The sequence below is a fragment of the Nicotiana tomentosiformis genome, chromosome 1 (genome assembly GCF_000390325.3).
Source record: "Nicotiana tomentosiformis chromosome 1, ASM39032v3, whole genome shotgun sequence".
NCBI classification, from domain to species: domain Eukaryota; kingdom Viridiplantae; phylum Streptophyta; class Magnoliopsida; order Solanales; family Solanaceae; genus Nicotiana; species Nicotiana tomentosiformis.
Window position 1 is genome coordinate 139,422,094 of NC_090812.1, and position 19,007 is coordinate 139,441,100.

The 19,007-nt window shown below is 37.9% G+C and overlaps 1 protein-coding gene across 1 annotated transcript; it reads left to right on the forward strand.

Moving 5' to 3' along the window:
* The first annotated feature begins 18,275 nt into the window (after positions 1-18,275).
* LOC138910567 (uncharacterized) lies at positions 18,276-18,752 on the forward strand. The gene has a single exon (XM_070201810.1). It carries the CDS (start codon positions 18,276-18,278, stop codon positions 18,750-18,752), a length of 477 nt encoding a protein of 158 aa, XP_070057911.1.
* The last annotated feature ends 255 nt before the right edge of the window (positions 18,753-19,007 follow it).

A 19,007-nucleotide genomic window follows, 5' to 3' on the forward strand; every position in this document is an offset into this window, starting at 1 on the left:
AAGGAGGTCACTCAAGCACCAAGGGTTCTGATTCCTAGAGAAAAAGGAATCTTTGTTGTTCTAAACAATCATACAAACATTACCAGGTTAATGGCTCGTTATTCAACTTCATAACTAGTAATTTATAAATTAATAACACTAAATGGTAACTTTCAAAACACATTGAATAATTCACAAATGACCCCGGTGATACTCGTGACATAATTTAATTGGTTTCACCACAAAAAAATTGCATTTGAAGAGAATACACAAAAATATACATCTACAAATCAGACATTAAGAATCTAGGAACAAAGTCATGCTGGGTAGATCCTATATCCAATTGAGAAATCAAGAAAGGAAAATCCAAATTCATCAAAATCTTCATTTAAATATTAATGCCAAATAAAAGTTGAGTATTGTCCGTATATAAAACAATCGGTTACTGACCTGAAAAATGTCTTTGTGGAGTGAAGAAGATAATTGTTGTTCTTCTATGTGATTTTCAAGCCCTACCATATCATGAGTTGAGAGAGAGTGTAGGATCCCGAAAAATTTCGAAGTACTTAAGCGTTATTAAGAAAGTTGATGTGTGTTAATTATATTATTTTGTGTGCAGACGAGGACTATTAATATGATGGATATCAATTGGATATCATAATAAGTGTATGAGGCATATTATAAGTGGTGTGGGGCCTAAGGAGAGCCCTAACTCTAAGTCAAGTTGGAAATTACCTGATAGGCTAAAGTTTCAAATGAGTACGCACAAGACCAAACTTTGGACGAGCATATCTACATATATATATATATATATATATATATATATATATATATATATATATATATATATATATATATATATAAGGAGTTATCTGGTGAAGAACCTATCAAATGTAAGATCTTCGTGTCTAGTTTGTCTAGTTTGTAACGCTTCAAACCGTTCATCATTTGGAGACTCCTACAAGAAGTTATGACCAATTACCAAAAGCTAGTAGAATGTGACACTAACGCGCCGCCCCATGCGCCGTGCCTGTGAAGATTTCCAGAACACTTCAAAATTTTATTTCTAGGCACATTTTTAACTGCCGCGGCGCGCCCCATGCGGTTGTGCAATTATTGGGTTTTTATAACCCGACCCCATTTTGATAAATAGCCTTTGGGGCTCATTTTGAAGGCAAAAACCTGATATTTTTAGAGAGAAGTGATAGTGTTCTAGAGAGAGGAAGTAGATGAAGTATTTTGTTCATCAAGATCTTGTTCAAGTCTTGAAATCCAACAAGAAAATCACAAGATCTTCACTCAAGAGGTAAGATTCAAACCCCTAGTCTTCAATTTCGAATTTAGGTAGAAGATGGTTGATTAGGAGTATGATTCTTGGGTGAGTATTATTTATACGTGCATGTACCAATAAGGTTTGTGGGAAGATTGTTGAGCTCAAATGGGTAAAGATTGGGTTGAGGAGTGAAGAAAATCTTATAGAAAAATATTATAGTTAAATTTGCACATCTAGTGTTTGATAAAATGCTCAAATGAGCTGAGACCATGAATATCTTCCTAATCTGTGTTCAATTTTGTTATGTCTCAAAATAGATTGGGATTGCTAGAATTTCCGAAATGTTGTAGTAATTTAAGGAAAGCTCAAAGCGAGGTATGTTGGCTAAACTACTCTCTTAGAAACGAATTCAATGATGTCCCCGTAAGTTTCAAGTATTGATGGCTCAAGTTCCTAATTCCTATATTTCGGGTTATCCCTTATAAACTTGACTATTCCGAATGAGCCTTATATCGAAAGTTATATGTTCAAAGTAATGGGTTGCGTATTAAAATATTATACCTTTGAGTCGTGTTTCAAATGAAAGCTAGTATGCCAAATTGTGTGAGAAAAACTCGATATGCTTAAGACTCTTAATTGTTCATATGTGTACCTAAAGTCTTGATTGGAAATGGCTTGTTGTTGATAATCTATAAAGATGCTTGAAAATGAAATAAGTGAATTGGGGATATAGAGTGTGACCAACGTGTCAAGAATGAAAGTTATACTTGTGACTAATGGTGCCAATGAAATAGGATGATGTGGGAAAGATTATGAAATGAGCTTTGACTCAACTGTTCCAAAATTATTTCAAAAATAGAATTTCCTAAAAGTTTATGTACTCAAGTCATGCCCATATGTTGTTGTTTAACAAATGATATGCTTTGTGAGTATTTTCAATGTCTTTTGCGTTCTTACATATTCGTGAGTGAAAATTATGTATTGCCCTTTTTGGGAAAAAGTATTTCAAGAATAAATGGTATGTTACTTGTTGATGATTTTAACTTGCGCATGAATTGCCAATTATTTTACTGCATTTCTTGGAAAGAAATTTATTGTGCTTAAATTGTTCATTTCTAATGAACTTAAAGTTGTAATTTTCGGAATATTATATATGTTGATATTTATGATGATGATACATGAGAGGGAAGAAATGAAAGTGTGGAATGTCAAATACAGCCATCGTGCCTTGAATAAAGAATCTTGTGAATTTTCAAAAGAGCCAAGAGAATATTGTTTTTGTGATTGGTTGAAAATACTAGTGGAGATTCATATAATGTGAAATATGATGAGGTAAAAATATTTGTTCCTATGTAACCTTTGTGTGCAAAAACAAAAAAATTTATTTCTCGGAAGTATCATTAGCAAACCGAGGAAGGGTGGGTTGTGACAACCTACACCTAAAACTACACGTGCCGGAGTAGGAGTGGATTGTGATTATTCGCCTTATTTGGGATGAGATTGATGGGTTGATATTATTCCCCTTAATTGGGATGAAACTGGTAATAATTGTAGATTGGAAAAGTCAACCCATACGGTATATGTGTAAAGGCGGCCTAGCTGATCGAGTGGAGATCGGACGCCATGTTGCGCACATGATGGCATTACTCTTGGTAACACTTTTATTTTGCATCACATGTCAAACCACATTGTTTGTGGTGAGATGACCTACCCGATCGGGCGTGATCGGACTCCATGCTACAAATACGGTGGTATATAAGTGCTAATGATCTCCCAACCAATAATATATATTAATTTCGTATTTTAGAAATTATTATGTTTTAACTGGACATTTGGATATGATTGATTATGACTTGTTATTTCTATGGTTTTCCCTTTCTTATATTAGCATTCTATTTTTAAAAGAGGACAGTTAGCTTTACATACTAGTACTATTCCATATGTACTAACGTCCCTTTTGTCGGGGGCGCTGCATCTTCAATAGATGCAGGTGGTTCATCAGTGGGAAACTTTGGTCCTCGTTAACAACTACTCCCTATTCAGCAGGTTTTGGTGAGCCCTACTCTATTCCGGGCCTAATATCATTTGATGTTGTACATTATGCTTTGAGGTATAACCGGGGCCTTGTTGCCGACATTTTTATATTACTCTTCTGTTGTACTTAGAGGCTCCATAGACAGGTTGTGGGTGGTGTTTGATGTGGGGAATTGAACTAGAAATGTTGGTATTTGGCAAACATATTTTTCATTATATCTATAAACTTGTAATATTTTGGAAATTATGAATGAAGCTGGTAATGGGAATGAAATAAGAGTTGTTAATGAAATATTTTCAATGTTTGATTAATGGAGTTCATCTCCTCTTTATTCATGGATGAGTTTGGATAGAAGAAAATCTAATAGGCTTGCACGGCCGGGTTCACTCGGTTGAGCGTCGGTCACGCTCCCCGAGTTCGGGGCATGAAAAACTTGGTATCAAAGCCTAAGGTTTAAAAGTGTTTTAGGATGTCTCGGAGTCGTATCTAGTAGAGTCCTTCTTATCGGTGTGTTGTCGACCACATCTATAATGAGGAGGATACTTGGACATTTAGGAATTTCACACTTCTTTGATACTCCATATCGTGCGATAGAGCTCAAGATAGGAAGCTAATTTCCTCGCCATGTCTCATTTTCCAGATGAGTAATCCACGAGTTCGAAGTAGTGAGGAGGGAATGACCGCGCCATTGAATCTGGGGGATATTACACAAGTGTTTGTTGGGAGAATGCGTCGAGCCATGGAGGGATTGGAAGAACTTGTTTCTAGGGGAAGTGCCATTGTTCCTACCAATGTCACCGCACCACCGGATCGTGTGGTGAGTGTATCTGAGAAACGAAAAAAGGTTGTTGGTACTAATGAGCCGGATTGTTTGGTTTGCAAGAAGCGTCACTTGGGGAGATGTTGGATGACTCTTGAAATATGTTACGGTTGAGGAAAGAGGGGGCACAAGAAGAACAAATTTCCTAGGTTGGGTACACCCATCTCGGTCTGCCCGATGTGCGGGAAGGAACATTTGGCATCGTGTGGTGAGTATGCTCAGCAGCATATTAGGGGTGGCATGTTTGGGAAATTCCAAAGGCTCACACAGCAAACCGGTACGGAGTTTGTTACTCCTGCATTGGAATCTTAGAGGGAGGATAAGGGGGATGCTTATGATGTATGCAAAAAGGATAAATATCAGGTCAGTGGGACGAGTCAGTTTAGCGGACCTCATCCCCTTTGTGTGAAGTGTGGGAGATGTCATCCGGGAGTATGTCACTATGGTACCAATGTATGTTATAAGTGTGGTATGAGGGGTCACATTCAGAGAAATTGTCATTTGTCTCGCTAGAGCATGGGCGGGGGTGCGACACAACCATCCAGTTTTGTAGCTACTACATCCACAACGCCTCCCCCAGCTAGAGGCACTATACCGCCCGCAGGGCATGGAGCATCTAAGGGTGGTATTCAGAGCTCGTGAGGGCCCAACAGGTTTTATGCTATGAGGAGGCGTCAAAAGTCGGAGGCTTCTCAAGATATGGTTACAGGTATATTGACTGTCCAATCTCATAATGTATATGCTCTTATTGATCCCGGTTCCACTTTGTCATATGTCACTCCTTATGTTGCTATGGAAGTTGAGATAGAATCGGAACAACTTTATGAGTCGTTCTCTGTATCTACTCTTTGAACGAGACGCAATATTCGTGAAGCCTCTTTATCATAATTCCTTATATTTATAACCTCTTGAAAAATTGAGTTCTATAATGATTTCCTTGAATTGGGTTATAACCCTAGGTTAATACTTCCCACTGCTTCCCTAAATTCTCAATAAGCAACTATACCTGTTGAATTTCTTACAGAACGTTTTGATTCAAATGGATAACATCTGCTCACTTGTGCCTATGCACGCACCACCATAATATTTACCTATCTGGTATCAAATCTAATGTAAAGCAGCCTAGTGTTGAGATCCTTCTTGAGCCACTTTTTTTCTCTCCGGTGTATGTGGCTCCTATAGTTTGAACAATCACTTTGTTCCTTTGTGTATATTATCATGAATCTTTTTCACCATCTAGTAACATGAGAGCATATTGATTTATAAGACAAGTTCGTCGTATCTCTAGTCCTCTCATATAGGATTAACTATTGGCAAGGGTTAAGCTGTCAGAATGATAATGGTCTCACAAGTGTTCACCTTTTTTTTCAACCTCATGGGTTTGTGGCATAGATTTCTTGTGTCAAATACTGTTAAGAGCATAATGCAACTTCATGTATTTTGAAACCCATATCATATTCAGGATGCTAGAATATTTTCATTTCGAGTTAAACTGGTTTTCCCTATATTCCATGAGACGATTGGTGTCACGCACTTGGCTATTTCTCTTTGAGGCTTATCATTGCCAAACAAGGCATATATGGAATGAAACAATTGTTGTTGTCTTTTTCATGACTCATAGTCTTTCAAGAATAACTGACACTAATGTCTTTATCCTTCCGATCATGCCTCCCATATATCACATGTCTAAAATGACTCACTTATTTTACATCTTAAGATCATGTACATGGTCCCTACATTACTAATGCATACTAGGAACTCTATGCCTCATTTGTCGAATCAATGATGTCATCACAATGATTAACCATGTCAGCGCTATTGGTAGTAACCTTCATGTCTCTTAGGATATAACATCCTGAAATTCCCTGCTCAGCACATTGATGGATTCTTGATTAACTCCAGCCCAATCTCGAATCTCGTTGTTCCTATTTATAGTAAACCTATGGGGGTTAAAGGTTCAAACATGTCAAATAAGAAGCATCATCCCGTGATCAAATATATTTGATAGGAAGTTTTATGGTCATATTCAAGCTAGCACATCTTAGAGTAATTGTTGGAGGTCGCCATAGGTTTAGTTTGGGTGTTCGGCGTGGGGATTTAGAGTTGAAGAAAGTGAACGGGTTATTCTTAAGATTTTCTCTATGAATATATTGGGTGAATTGTTAAGGAAGGTAAAGTATGTGTAGTCACATTAAGCCTTATGAAATCTTGAAGGAAATAGGCCAAACTATGAGTGTGATGTTTTCCTATTATTATCCTTCGTGTACCCGGTGTTTCATGTGTCTATGTCTAAGTAGGTAACTGGAAATCCTTTGTATATCGTTCCGATGGAGGTTATTGAAGGTGAAGTTAATGGATAGTTAGCTTATGAGAGGTACCTAATTGTCATCCTTGTTTAGATAAGTCCGAAAGTTGGGATTGCCTATGTTAATGTGTTATGGCAAAGTCTGTTAGTCGAGAAGGTCACCTTGAAGGCCGAAAGTTTTTGGAAAGAAAATATTTTCTCTTGATTGTATAGCAATTGGTTTTGATTTGAAAGGTACTTTCTAGGTGTTATGATTTAAAAATGTGCAGATCATGTCCAGATATTATTTTGATAATGCAGTGCTTGTAATGCTGAGATTAGTGTTATTGATATATACATTGTGGTGATTTGTTGGGTTGTGGATGTGTTGTTAGGAGTTATTTTGGTGTTACTCTAGCAGGTGGATAGGCCCAATTACAGGAGATACTCTGCCGAAAGTTTTGAAACATTTGGGAGTTAGTAAAATTTGGGAGCTTAAGATATGTGGAAGAAGAAAGGAGTTATGTTAAGTTTTTGGGGACGGACTCTACTCCTCATTCGAGGATGAATGTTCTTAAGTGGGGGAGAGTGTAGCACCCCCGAAAATTTTGAAGTAATTAAGCGCTATTAAGAAAGTTGATGTGTGTTAATTATATTATTTTGTGTGCAGACGAGGACTATAAATATGATGGATATCAATTGGATATCATAATAAGTGTACGAGGCATATTATAAGTGGTATGGGGCCTAAGGAGAGCCCTAACTCTAAGTCAAGTTGGAAATTACCTGATAGGCTAAAGTTCTAAATGAGTACGCACAAGAGCAAACTTTGGACACACACACACACACACACATATATATACACATATATATATATATATATATATATATATATATATATATATATAAGGAGTTATCAGATGAAGAACCTATCAAATGTAAGATCTTCGTGTCTAGTTTCTAACGCTTCAAACCGTTCGTCATTTGGAGACTCCTACAAGAAGTTATGACCAATTACCAAAAGCTAGTAGAATGTGACACTACCGCACCGCCTCATGCGCCGTGCCTGTGAAGATTTCTAGAACACTTCAAAATTTCATTTCTGTGCAATTTTTGGGTTTTTATAACCCAACTCCATTTTGATAAATAGCCTTTGGGGCTCATTTTGAAGGCAAAAACCTAATATCTTTAGAGAGAAGTGAGAGTGTTCTAGAGAGAGGAAGTAGATGAAGTGTTTTGTTCATCAAGATATTGTTCAAGCCTTGAAATCCAACAAGGAAATCTCACAAGATCTTCACTCAAGAGGTATGATTCAAACCCTTAGTCTTCAATTTCGAATTTGGGTACAAGATGGTTGATTAGGAGTATGATTCTTGAGTATGAGAGTATTATTTATACATGCATGTACCAATAAGATTTGTGGGAAGATTGTTGAACTCAAATGGGTAAAGATTGGGTTGAGGAGTGAAGTAAATCTTGTAGAAGAATCTTGTAGTTAAATTTGCACACCTAAGGATTGATAAAATGATCAAATGAGCTGAGACCATGAATATCTTCCTAATTTTGTTATGTCTCAAATATATTGAGATTGCTAGAATTTTTGGAACGTTGTAGTAATTTAAAAAAAGCTCAAAGTGAGGTATGTTGGCTAAACTACTTTCTTAGAAATGAATTTCCTGATGTCCCCGTAAGTTTTAAGTATTGTTGGCTCAAGTTCCTAATTCCTATATTCCAGGTTATCCCTTATAAACTTGATTATTCCGAATGAGCCTTATGTCGAAAGTTATATGTTCAAAGTATGGGTTGCGTATTAAAATATTATGGCTTTGAGTTGTATTTCAAATGAAAGCTAGTATGCTAAATTGTGTGAGAAAAACTCGATATGCTTAAGACTCTTAATTGCTCATATGTGTAACTAAAGTCTTGATTGGAAATGTCTTGTTGTGGATAATCTATAAAGATGCTTGAAAATAAAATAAGTGAATTAGGGATATAGAGTGTGACCAACGTGCCAAGAATGAAAGTTATACTTGTGGCTAATGGTGCCAATGAAATAGGATGATGTGGGAAAGATTATGAAATGAGTTTTGACTCAACTGTTCCAAAATTATTTCAAAAATAGAATTTCCTAAAAGCTTATGTACTCAAGTCATGCCCATATGTGGCTGTTTTAACAAATGATATGTTTTGTGAGTATTTTCAATATGTTTTGCGTTCTTACATATTCGTGAGTAGAAATTGTGTATTGCTCTTTTTGGAAAAAAGTATTTAAAGAATAAATGGTGTGTTACTTGTTGATGATTTTAACTTGCGCATGAATTGCCAATTATGTTACTCCATTTCTTGGAAAGAAATCTATTGTGCTTAAATTGTTCATTTATAATGAACTTAAAGTTGTGATTTCCGGAATATTATATATGTTGATATTTATGATGATGATACATGAGAGGGAAGAAATGAAAGTGTGGAATATCAAATACGGCCACCGTGCCTTGAATAAAGAATTTTGTGAATGGCCAAAAGAGCCAAGGGAATATTGTTGTTGTGATTGGTTGAAAATACTAGTGGAGATTCATACAATGTGAAAGATGATGAGGTAAAAATATTTGTACCTATGTTACCTTTGTGTGCAAAAATAAAAAAATATATTTTTGGGAAGTATCATTAACAAACCGAGGAAGGGTGGGTTGTAACAACCCACACCTAAAACTACATGTGCCGGTGTAGGAATGGATTATGATTATTCCCCTTATTTGGGATGAGATTGATGAGTTGATATTATTCCCATTAATTGGAATGAAACTGATAATAATTATGGATTGGAAAAGTCAACCCACATGGCATATGTGGGAAGGCGGCCTAGCTGATCGGGTGAAAACCGAATGCCATGTTGCGCACATAGTGGTACTACTCTTGGTAACACTTCTCTTTCGCATCACATGTCAAACCACATTATTCGTGGGGAGATGGCCTAGCCGATCGTGCGTGATCGGACTCCATACTACAAACACGGTGGTATATTGGTGCTAATGATCTCCCAACCAATAATATATATTAATTTTGTATTTTGAAAATTGTTATGTTTTAACTGGACATTTGGATATGGTTGATTGTGACATGTTGTTTATATGGTTTTCCTTTTCTTATATTGGCATTCTATTTTTGAAAGAGGATAGTTAGCTTTCATACTAGTACTATTCCATATGTTCTAACGTCCTTTTTGTCGAGGGCACTGCATCTTCAATGGATGCAGGTGGTTCATCTGTGGGCAACTTTGGTCCTCGTTAGCAGCTACTCCATATTTAGCAGGTTTTGGTGAGCCCTACTCTATTCCAGGCCTAATATCATTTGATGTTGTACTTTGTGCTTTGAGGTATAACCGGGGCCTTGTTGCCGGCATTTCCATATTATTTTTCAGTTGTACTTAGAGGCTCCGTAGACAGGTTGTGGGTGGTGTTTGATGTAGGGAATTGAACTACAAATGTTGGTATTTGGCAAACATGTTTTTCATTATATCTATAAACTTTTAATATTTTGGAACTTATGAATGAAGCTACTAATGGGAATGAAATGGGAGTTGTTAATGAAATATTTTCAATGTTTGATTAATGGAGTTCATCTCCTCTTTATTCATGGATGAGTTTGGGTAGAAGAAAATCTAATAGGCTTGCTCGGCTAGGTTCACTTGGTTGAGCGCTGGTCGCGCTCCCCTAGTTCGGGGCATGAGAGAGAGAGAGAGAGAGAGAGAGAGAGAGAGAGAGAGAGAGAGAGAGAGAGACGACGGAGATGAAGTGAGTAGAGAGTGAATTTTAGGCGAATGTAAAAGAGTGAGCCTACAAATTGAAATCAGGTTTCAAAGTAAAGTGGGAACGTGGGGAAAATTTTGATGGGAAGCAACAACAACAACAACAACAATAACAACAACAACAACATACCAAGTATTATCCCACACCGTAGGGTCTGGGGAGGGTAGTGTGTACGCAGACCTTACCCCTACCTTGTGAGGATAGATAGGCTGTTTCCAATAAACTCTCAACTCAGGCAAACAGAAGCACCACATTAGTGAAAATATAGACAAGAAGGAACAACACCACATTAATAAAAATTTGGATGGGAAGATGAAACATTAATAAATGTGGTTTCCCAGCATAACCTTTATTGGCCATTCATTTCAGTTGCCAGTAAAAGAGGATCCGTCGCTGGCTATTACTCATTTGCCAGTAAATTTTATACTTTAAAGAATAAATTAGCGGCAACTAGTCTATTGCCGCTAAATATTAGTCGCTAAAAGAAATTTTTGTGATAGTGGTACATCAAGTTATCAAATTTCCATCACAATAGGGAATTGGTCAGATCAGGAAAGATCAGCAGGCGACACGAGAAATTAACACAGTTATTGTGGCAAGCGGAACATTCAAAGACGGAGATAAAAAATAGCAATTATAGTGTCCAGTTGAGGAGAATTTATTTCTACCTCAACTGAAAATGCAAGGAATGGAGCAAATATGGATGCGAGGCCCGATGTGATCCATGAACCAGAGGAGAACGAGTCTATTAAAAAAACTACAAAAGAACTTGAAGCTGTTGTATTATTCATTCACTGGCCCGACAAAAAAGTCTATGTTGGGGCAGACCTAAGCCTGGAATTGAAAGGTAAGTTAATTGAATTTTTACGTACTAACACTGATTATTTTGCCTGGTTGCACTCAGATATGACAGGTATCCCACTGGAAGCAATGACTCATAAGTTAATGAAGATCCATTACACCTCCCCCCCCCCCCCCCATGAAGCAAAAGAAACGAAAGCAAGGAGCATTCATAAATCAAGTAATTTTAAGAGGAGGTGCAAAAACTTCTAAAAATTAGTTCAATTCGAGAGGTAAAATACTCTGACTGGTTACTCAATACTATTGTAGTACCAAAGAAAAATAGAAATTAGCGAGTATCTGTAGCTAATACTGATCTAAATCAAGCATGCCCAAAGATTCATTCATTTTACCGCATAATGATCAACTAATTGATTCTATTACTGGTCATGAACTTTTAAACTTTCTAGATGCCTATTCTGGGTATAATCAAATAAAAATGGATCCCCTAGATGAGGAAAAAACTTCTTTTATTACATATAGGGGAACTTATTGGTACAAAGTCATGCCTTTTGATTTGAAGAATGGTGGAGCTACGTACTAGAGGTTGGTGACCAAGATGTTCCAAGAACAATTAGAAAAAATCATGGAAGTCTACATCGATGACATGTTGGTAAAATCGGTACAAGCAGAAGATCATCTCAGGCATTTGAATGAAACCTTTGAAATACTCTGCAAGTATAATATGATATTGAACCCAGAGAAATGCACTATTGTTGTGGCCTTAGATAATTTTTTAGGTTTTCTTGTTTCTAACAGGGGGATCGAAGTAAATTCGGCTCAGTTTAAAGTGATTGAAGAGATACCATATATGCTCACGAGTAAAAAGAAAGTACAAAGATTAATAAAGAGAGTAGCAGCTCTAGGGAGATTCATATCTATATCCTTAGAGAAGTGTTTTAAATTCTTCTCGTTATTGAAAAAACAAAATCAATTTAAATGGACTGATGATTGTCAACAAGCTTTGAAAGATCTGAAGGCATATCTGTTAAAACCGCCTCTATTGTCAAAGCCAAGGGATGGAGAGAGATTACTCATCTACTTAGCCGTATCAGAAGTAGCAGTAAGTGCGGTATTGGTGCTAGAATAAAAAGGTACGCAATCTCCAATTTACTATGTTAGTAAATATTTTTTGGATGCTGAGACACGATATCCTCATCTAGAAAAATTAGCAGTAATGTTAATAATGGCATCAAGAAAGTTATGACCCTATTTTCAATGTCATCATATTTCTGTCGTAACAAATTAACCATTAAGGAATATTTTACATAAACATGAGTTATCAGAAAGATTAGCTAAATGGACAATAGAACTTAATGAATATGATATTGTTTATCAGCCTCCAATTATCATAAAGTCATAGGTACTAGGAAGTAAGACAATACCCAAATATGACCCTTTTACATTTGAAGATTAGATCAGGTAAATATTTGTACCTTATTTTTATCTTTAGATACTCGTCACCTCACATATACGTTATCCCCACATGTAAAACACGTAGCAAATAGACTAACAAGTACTAATCCTTCAAGTCAAGGTTAACCACCACACATACCTCGCTCCGCAATCAAAGAAATCAATCAACCACATCTTTGCCTTTTGAACAAGCCTCCAAACCAACCAAATCTAGCAAATTATCGATCAAACTGTTCAAATAAGCTTTAGAAACTACCCATCAATGAAAAAGGTTCAATTTTGATCATTTTTTAAAACGTCAACAAAAGTCAACCCCGGGCTCGCTTGGTAAAAACTCGAGGTTCGTACCAAACCCCGATTATTCATTCCCCATGAGCCCGGTTATATGATTTGTTTCAAAATTCGAGCTCAATTTGTGGTCTAAATCTCAATTTTACAAAAATCTCCAATTCTACCCAAATTCCTAATTTCTACCGTGGAAATCCTAAATTTGATGTTGAAATACAATGAAAAGTAATGGGGAATTGAAAAGAAATGAATTAAAGTCACTTACCAATAAATTTGGAAAAAAAAGTCTCTTGGAGAATCACCTCTAGAGTGTTTAGGATTGAGAAATGGTGTAAAATGAGCTAAGCCCCGATTGTTTCCTCTTTTACCCAACTGCAAATGTCGCAATTGCAAAGTCTTATTCGCAATTGTGAACATCGCAAATGCGAGACTAAGGTCACAAATGCGAACCCTATCACAGAAGTCCAGAAGTAACAATTGCAACAAAAAGATTGCAAATGTGAAGATCCCACCTTCGCAATTGCGGCCAAAGTCTTTACAAGTGCGAAGATGCCCTACTGTTGTCAGGCATTGCAAAAGAGATGCTGAGTAGTTTGCAATTGCGAACATTTACCTCGCAAATGCGAGGTTACCCAATCCCATCCATGCTCGCAAATGCGAACATTTGTTAGCAAAAGCGAGATCTGCATCAGAGATCAGATCTGGCATTGCACCAGCAACCTTTGCATTATTCAAACTCATCCAAAACACGTCCAAAACTCACCCGAGCCCCTCGGGATCCAAGCCAAATATAAACACAAGTGTCATAACACCATACGAACTCACTTGCATGATCAAAATACCAAAATAACACCTAAAACTAAGAATTGGACATCAAAATTTTCAAAGAAACTGAAGAACTTCCAAATTCACAACCGAACGTCCGAATCTTATCAAACCAACTCTGTTTTGCACCAAATTTTTGCAGACAAGTCTTAAATAGTAAAATGATATACCAAGTTCCGGAATCAAAATCTGAACCCGGTAGCCATAAAGTCAAACTACGGTCAAATATCAAAAATCTTTTAACCTTCAGATTACTAGTTTTCAATAAATCAAGTCAAATCAAGTTAGCAACTTTCGAATTCAATTCCGGGCGTACACCCAAGTCCAAAATAACGATACAGACCCACTGGGATCGTCAAAATATCGATTGTTTACATAAAATGTTGACCGTAGTCAACTCAAGTGATTTTTAAAGCTAAAATTCATGTTTTCTTCAATTTTTCACATAAAATCTTTCTGGAAAAAGACATGGGCTGCGCATGCAAATTAAGAAATACTAAAAAAAGCTAATCAAGGTCTCGAAACACGGAAATAAGCACAAGAACTCAAAATGACCTATCGGGTCATCACATTGTCCACCTCTAAAACAACGTTCGTCCTCCAATGGACAAAGAAAGGTATCTGGACTAGTGAAAAGGTGCGGGTATCTACTCCGCATATCAGACTCGGACTCCCAAGTAGCTGCCTCGACCGACTGACCTCCCTGCTACACTCTAACAGAAGTATAACTCTTAGATCTCAACTTCCGAACTTGCCGTGCTAGAATAGCCACCGACTCCTCCTCGTAAGTCAAATCCTTGTCCAATTGGATTGAGCTGAAATCTAACACATGGGACAGATCACCGTGATACTTTCGGAACATGGAAACATGGAACACCGGGTGAACTGCTGATAAGCTAGTTGGCAATGCGAGGATCTCAAAGGGTCCGATATAATTAGGACTCAACTTGCCCTTCTTCCCGAACCTCACCACACCCTTCATGGGCGAAACTCGGAGCAAAGCCCTCTCTCCAACCATGAATGCAACATCACAAACTCTCTGATCAGCATAACCCTTCTGCCTAGACTGTTCTGTACGAAGCCGATCCTGAATCATATTGACCTTTTCCAAGGCATGCTGAACCAAATCAGTACCCAACAACCTAGCCTCTCCCGGCTCAAACCAACCAACTGGCGAAAGACACTGCCTCCCATATAAGGCCTCATGAGGAGCCATCTGAATGCTCGATCGGTAGCTGTTGTTGTAGGCAAACTCCACAAGCGGCTAGAACTGATCCCAAGAACCCCCGAAATCCATAACACAGGCGCGAAGCATATCCTCCAATATCTGAATAGTGCGCTCTGACTGCTCATCCGTCTTGGGGGGGGGAGATGAAATTCTGTACTTAACTCAACTCGTGTGCCTAACTCATATTGTACAGACCTCTAGAATTGCGAAGTGAACTACGTGCCCCGATCGGAAATAATGGACATCGGCACACCATGAAGACAAACAATCTCACGGATATAGATCTCAACCAATTGCTCTGAAGAATAGGTAGCTGCCACCGGAATGAAATGCGCTGACTTGGTCAACCTATCTACAATAACCCATACTGCGTCAAATTTCTTCAAAGTCCGTGGGAGCCCAACAACGAAATCCATAGTACTATGCTCCCACTTCCACTCAGGAATCTCAGGTCTCTGAAGCAAACCGCCAGGTCTCTGATGCTCGTACGTCACCTGCTGGAAATTCAAACACCAAGCCACATACGCAACTATATCTATCTTCATTCTTCTCCAACAATAATACTGCCTCAAATCCTGATACATCTTGGCAGCACCAGGATGAATGAAATACCGCGAGCTGTGAGCCTCCTTAAGAATCAACTCACGAAGCCCATCCAAATTGGGCACACAAATCCGACATGGTATTTGCAAAACCCCATCATCTCCAATAGAAACCTTCTTGGCATCACCGTGCTACACCGTGTCCTTAAGGGCAAGAAAATGGGGGTCGTCATACTAACGCTCTCTGATACGCTCATATAAAGAAGACCGAGAGACCGTGCAAGCAAGAAATCGGCTAGGCTCCGAAACATCTAACCTCACGAACTAGTTGACCAAATCCTGGACATCTGATGCTAGCGGTCTCTCACCAACTAGAATACATGCAAGGCTACCCATACTCACAGCCTTTCTACTCAAGGCATCGACCACCACATTGGCCTTCCCAAGATGATAAAAAATGGTAATATTATACTCTTTTAATAGCTCTAACCACCTCCGCTGCCTTAAGTTAATATCCTTTTGCTTAAAAAAATACCTTAGACTTCGATGATCTGTGAATACCTCACACGACATGCAGTAGAGGTAATTCCTCCAAATCTTCAATGCATGAACAATGGTTGCCAACTCTAAGTCATGAACATGGTAATTCTTCTCGTGAACCTTCAACTGCTGAGACGCGTATACAATCACCCTACCATCCTACATCAATATTGCACCAAGCCTAATATGCAATGCATCACAATACACAGTGTACGATCCTGAACCTGTAGGCAACACCAATATTGGGGTTGTAGTCAAAACACTCTTGAGCTTCTGAAAGCTCAACTCACACTCATTGGACCACCAGAATAGGGCACCCTTCTGGGTCAATTTTGTCAATGGGGCTGCGATAGATGAAAACCCTTCCATGAACCGGCGATAATAACCTACCAAATACAGGAAGCTCCGAATCTCTGTAGCTGAAGTAGGTCTAGGCCAGTTTTGCTCTGCCTCAATCTTCTTAGGATCCACTTTAATGCCCGCAGCAGATACAACATGCCCCAAAAAGGCAATCGAGTCCAACCAAAACTCACACTTTAAAAACTTAGCATATAATTGACTATATCTCAGAGTCTAAAGTACAATCCAAAGATGCTGCTCATGCTCCTCTTGACTGCGGGAGTAGATCAAAATATCATCAATGAAGACGATCAAATAGAATCCAAATAGGGCTTAAATACCCGATTCATCAAATCCATAAATTCTGCTGGGATATTTGTCAAATCAAATGACATCACTAGGAACTAATAATGCCCATACCGAGTCCGAAAAGCTATCTTAGGGACATCTGATGCCCTAATCTTCAACTAATGGTAGCCAGATCTCAAATCAATCTTCGGAAATACTTTGGCACCCAGAAGCTGATCAAATAAGTCATCAATCCTCGGCAACGGATACTTGTTCTTAATGGTGACTTTGTTCAACTGTCGAATTATTACATATCCTCATCGTACCATCCTTCTTCTTCACGAACAACACTGGTGCACCCCAGGGCGAGACACTAAGTCTAATGAATCACTTATCAAGCAAATCCTGCAACTACTCCTTCAGTTCCTTCAACTCGGTTGGGGTCATAAGGTATGGTGTTGAAATCCTAAATTTGATGTTGAAATATAATGAAAAGTAATGGGAAACTGAAAAGAAAGGGATTAAAGTCACTTGCCAATGAATTTGGGAAGAAATATTTCTTGGAAAATCGCCTCTAAGTCCCGATTTCCCCTCTTTTACCTAGTTGCAGATGTCGCAATTATGAGACAAGGGTCGAAAATGCGAACCCTGTCACAGATGTCCAGAAGTTGCAATTGTGACAAAGGGATTGCAAATGCGAAGATCCCACCTTTGCAATTGCGGCAAAAATCTTCGCAAGTGCGAAGATGCCCTACTGTTGTCAGGCATCATAAATGCGACCAAGTGATCGCAAAAGCGATCCTGAGCAGTTCACAATTGCGAACATTTTCCTCGCAAATGCGAGGTTACCCAATCTCAAGCCCTACTTGCAAATGCAAACATTTGTTCACAAATGCTAGCCAGACCTCGCAAATGAAAGATCTACATCAGACACCAAATCTGGCATTGCACCAACAACCTTTGCACTATTCAAACTTATCTGAAGCACGTCCGAAACTTACCCGAGCCTCTCGGGCTTCAAACAAAAAATGCACACAAGTGTAATAATGTCATACAAACTCGCTCGTGTGATCAAAACACCAAAACAGAACCTATAACTATGAATTGGACATCAAAATACATGAAATTTTCAAAGAAACTGAAGAATTTTCAAATTCACAATCGAGCATCCGAATCCTATCAAATCAACTTTGTTTTGAACCAAATTTTTGCATACAAGTCTTAATAGTAAAATGAACCTATACCAAGTTCTGGAACAAAAATCCGAACCCGATAGCCATAACGTCAAACTACGATCAAACCTAAAAAATCTTTAAACCTTCAAATTACTAGTTTTTAACAAATCTAGTCAAATCAAGTTGGGGACTTTCGAATTAAATTCTGGGCATACACCCATATCCAAAATCATGATACAGACCCACCGGGATTGTCAAAATACTGATCCAGGGTCGTTTACATAAAATGTTGACCGTAGTCAACTCAAGTCATTTTTAAAGCTAAAATTCATTTTTTTCTTCAATTTTTCACATAAAATCTTTCCGAAAAAAGACATGGACTGTGAAAACAAATCGAGAAATATTAAACGGAGCTAATCGAGGTCTCGAAACACAAAAATAAGGACTAGAATTCAAAATGACCTATCGGGTCATCACGTGGAAGCATGTGCCTTCAAATAGGTACGAGAAAAGGAAGTTATTGATTTCATCTGAAGGAATATAATATGTAGATTCAGGGTACCAAGGGAAATTGTATGTGATAATGAGACACAATTCATGGTAGCAAAGGTCACTGACTTTTTCAAAGGATGGAAAAACAAACGGATTACATCAACATCGTATTATCACGTAGCTAATGGACAAGCAGAGTCAACAAATAAAATTATTATCAATAATATAAAGAAACGTTTGGAAGAATCAAAAGACAGGTGGCCTGAAGTGCTACTTGGGGTGTTATGGTCCTATAGGACAACGATAAAAATAAGCACGGGAGAAACTCCATTTTCATTTGTTTATGGTATTGAGGCACTAATTCTAGTGGAAATAGGAGAACCAAGCCTGAGGTTTGAACATACAAATGAATTATCCAATGAAGAAGAACTTCGTACAAATTTGGATTTGATAGAAGAACGAAGGGAAGCATCTTTGATACAGATGGCAACACAAAAACAAAGGATTGAGCGACATTACAACAAAAGGGTGTATCTTCGATATTTAAAGATTCGGGACTTTGTCCTTAAGAAGGTGTTTTAGTCAATTCATGCGGTAAATGCAAAGAGATTAAGTCTGAATTGGAAAGGACTATATCGAGTTCGAGGCATTGCTGGAAAAGAAGCATATAAGTTGGAGACCATGGATGAAAAGTGTCATCTTCCAATTGGAATGCGGTACTCCTGAAGAAATACTACTTTTGAGCAAGTATTCACGGTCATGTATCTCAAAGTTAATTACTTATTTGTTCATTAAAATTTTCCTAACTATTTTAGATGATAAGCAAAAAACTAGTCC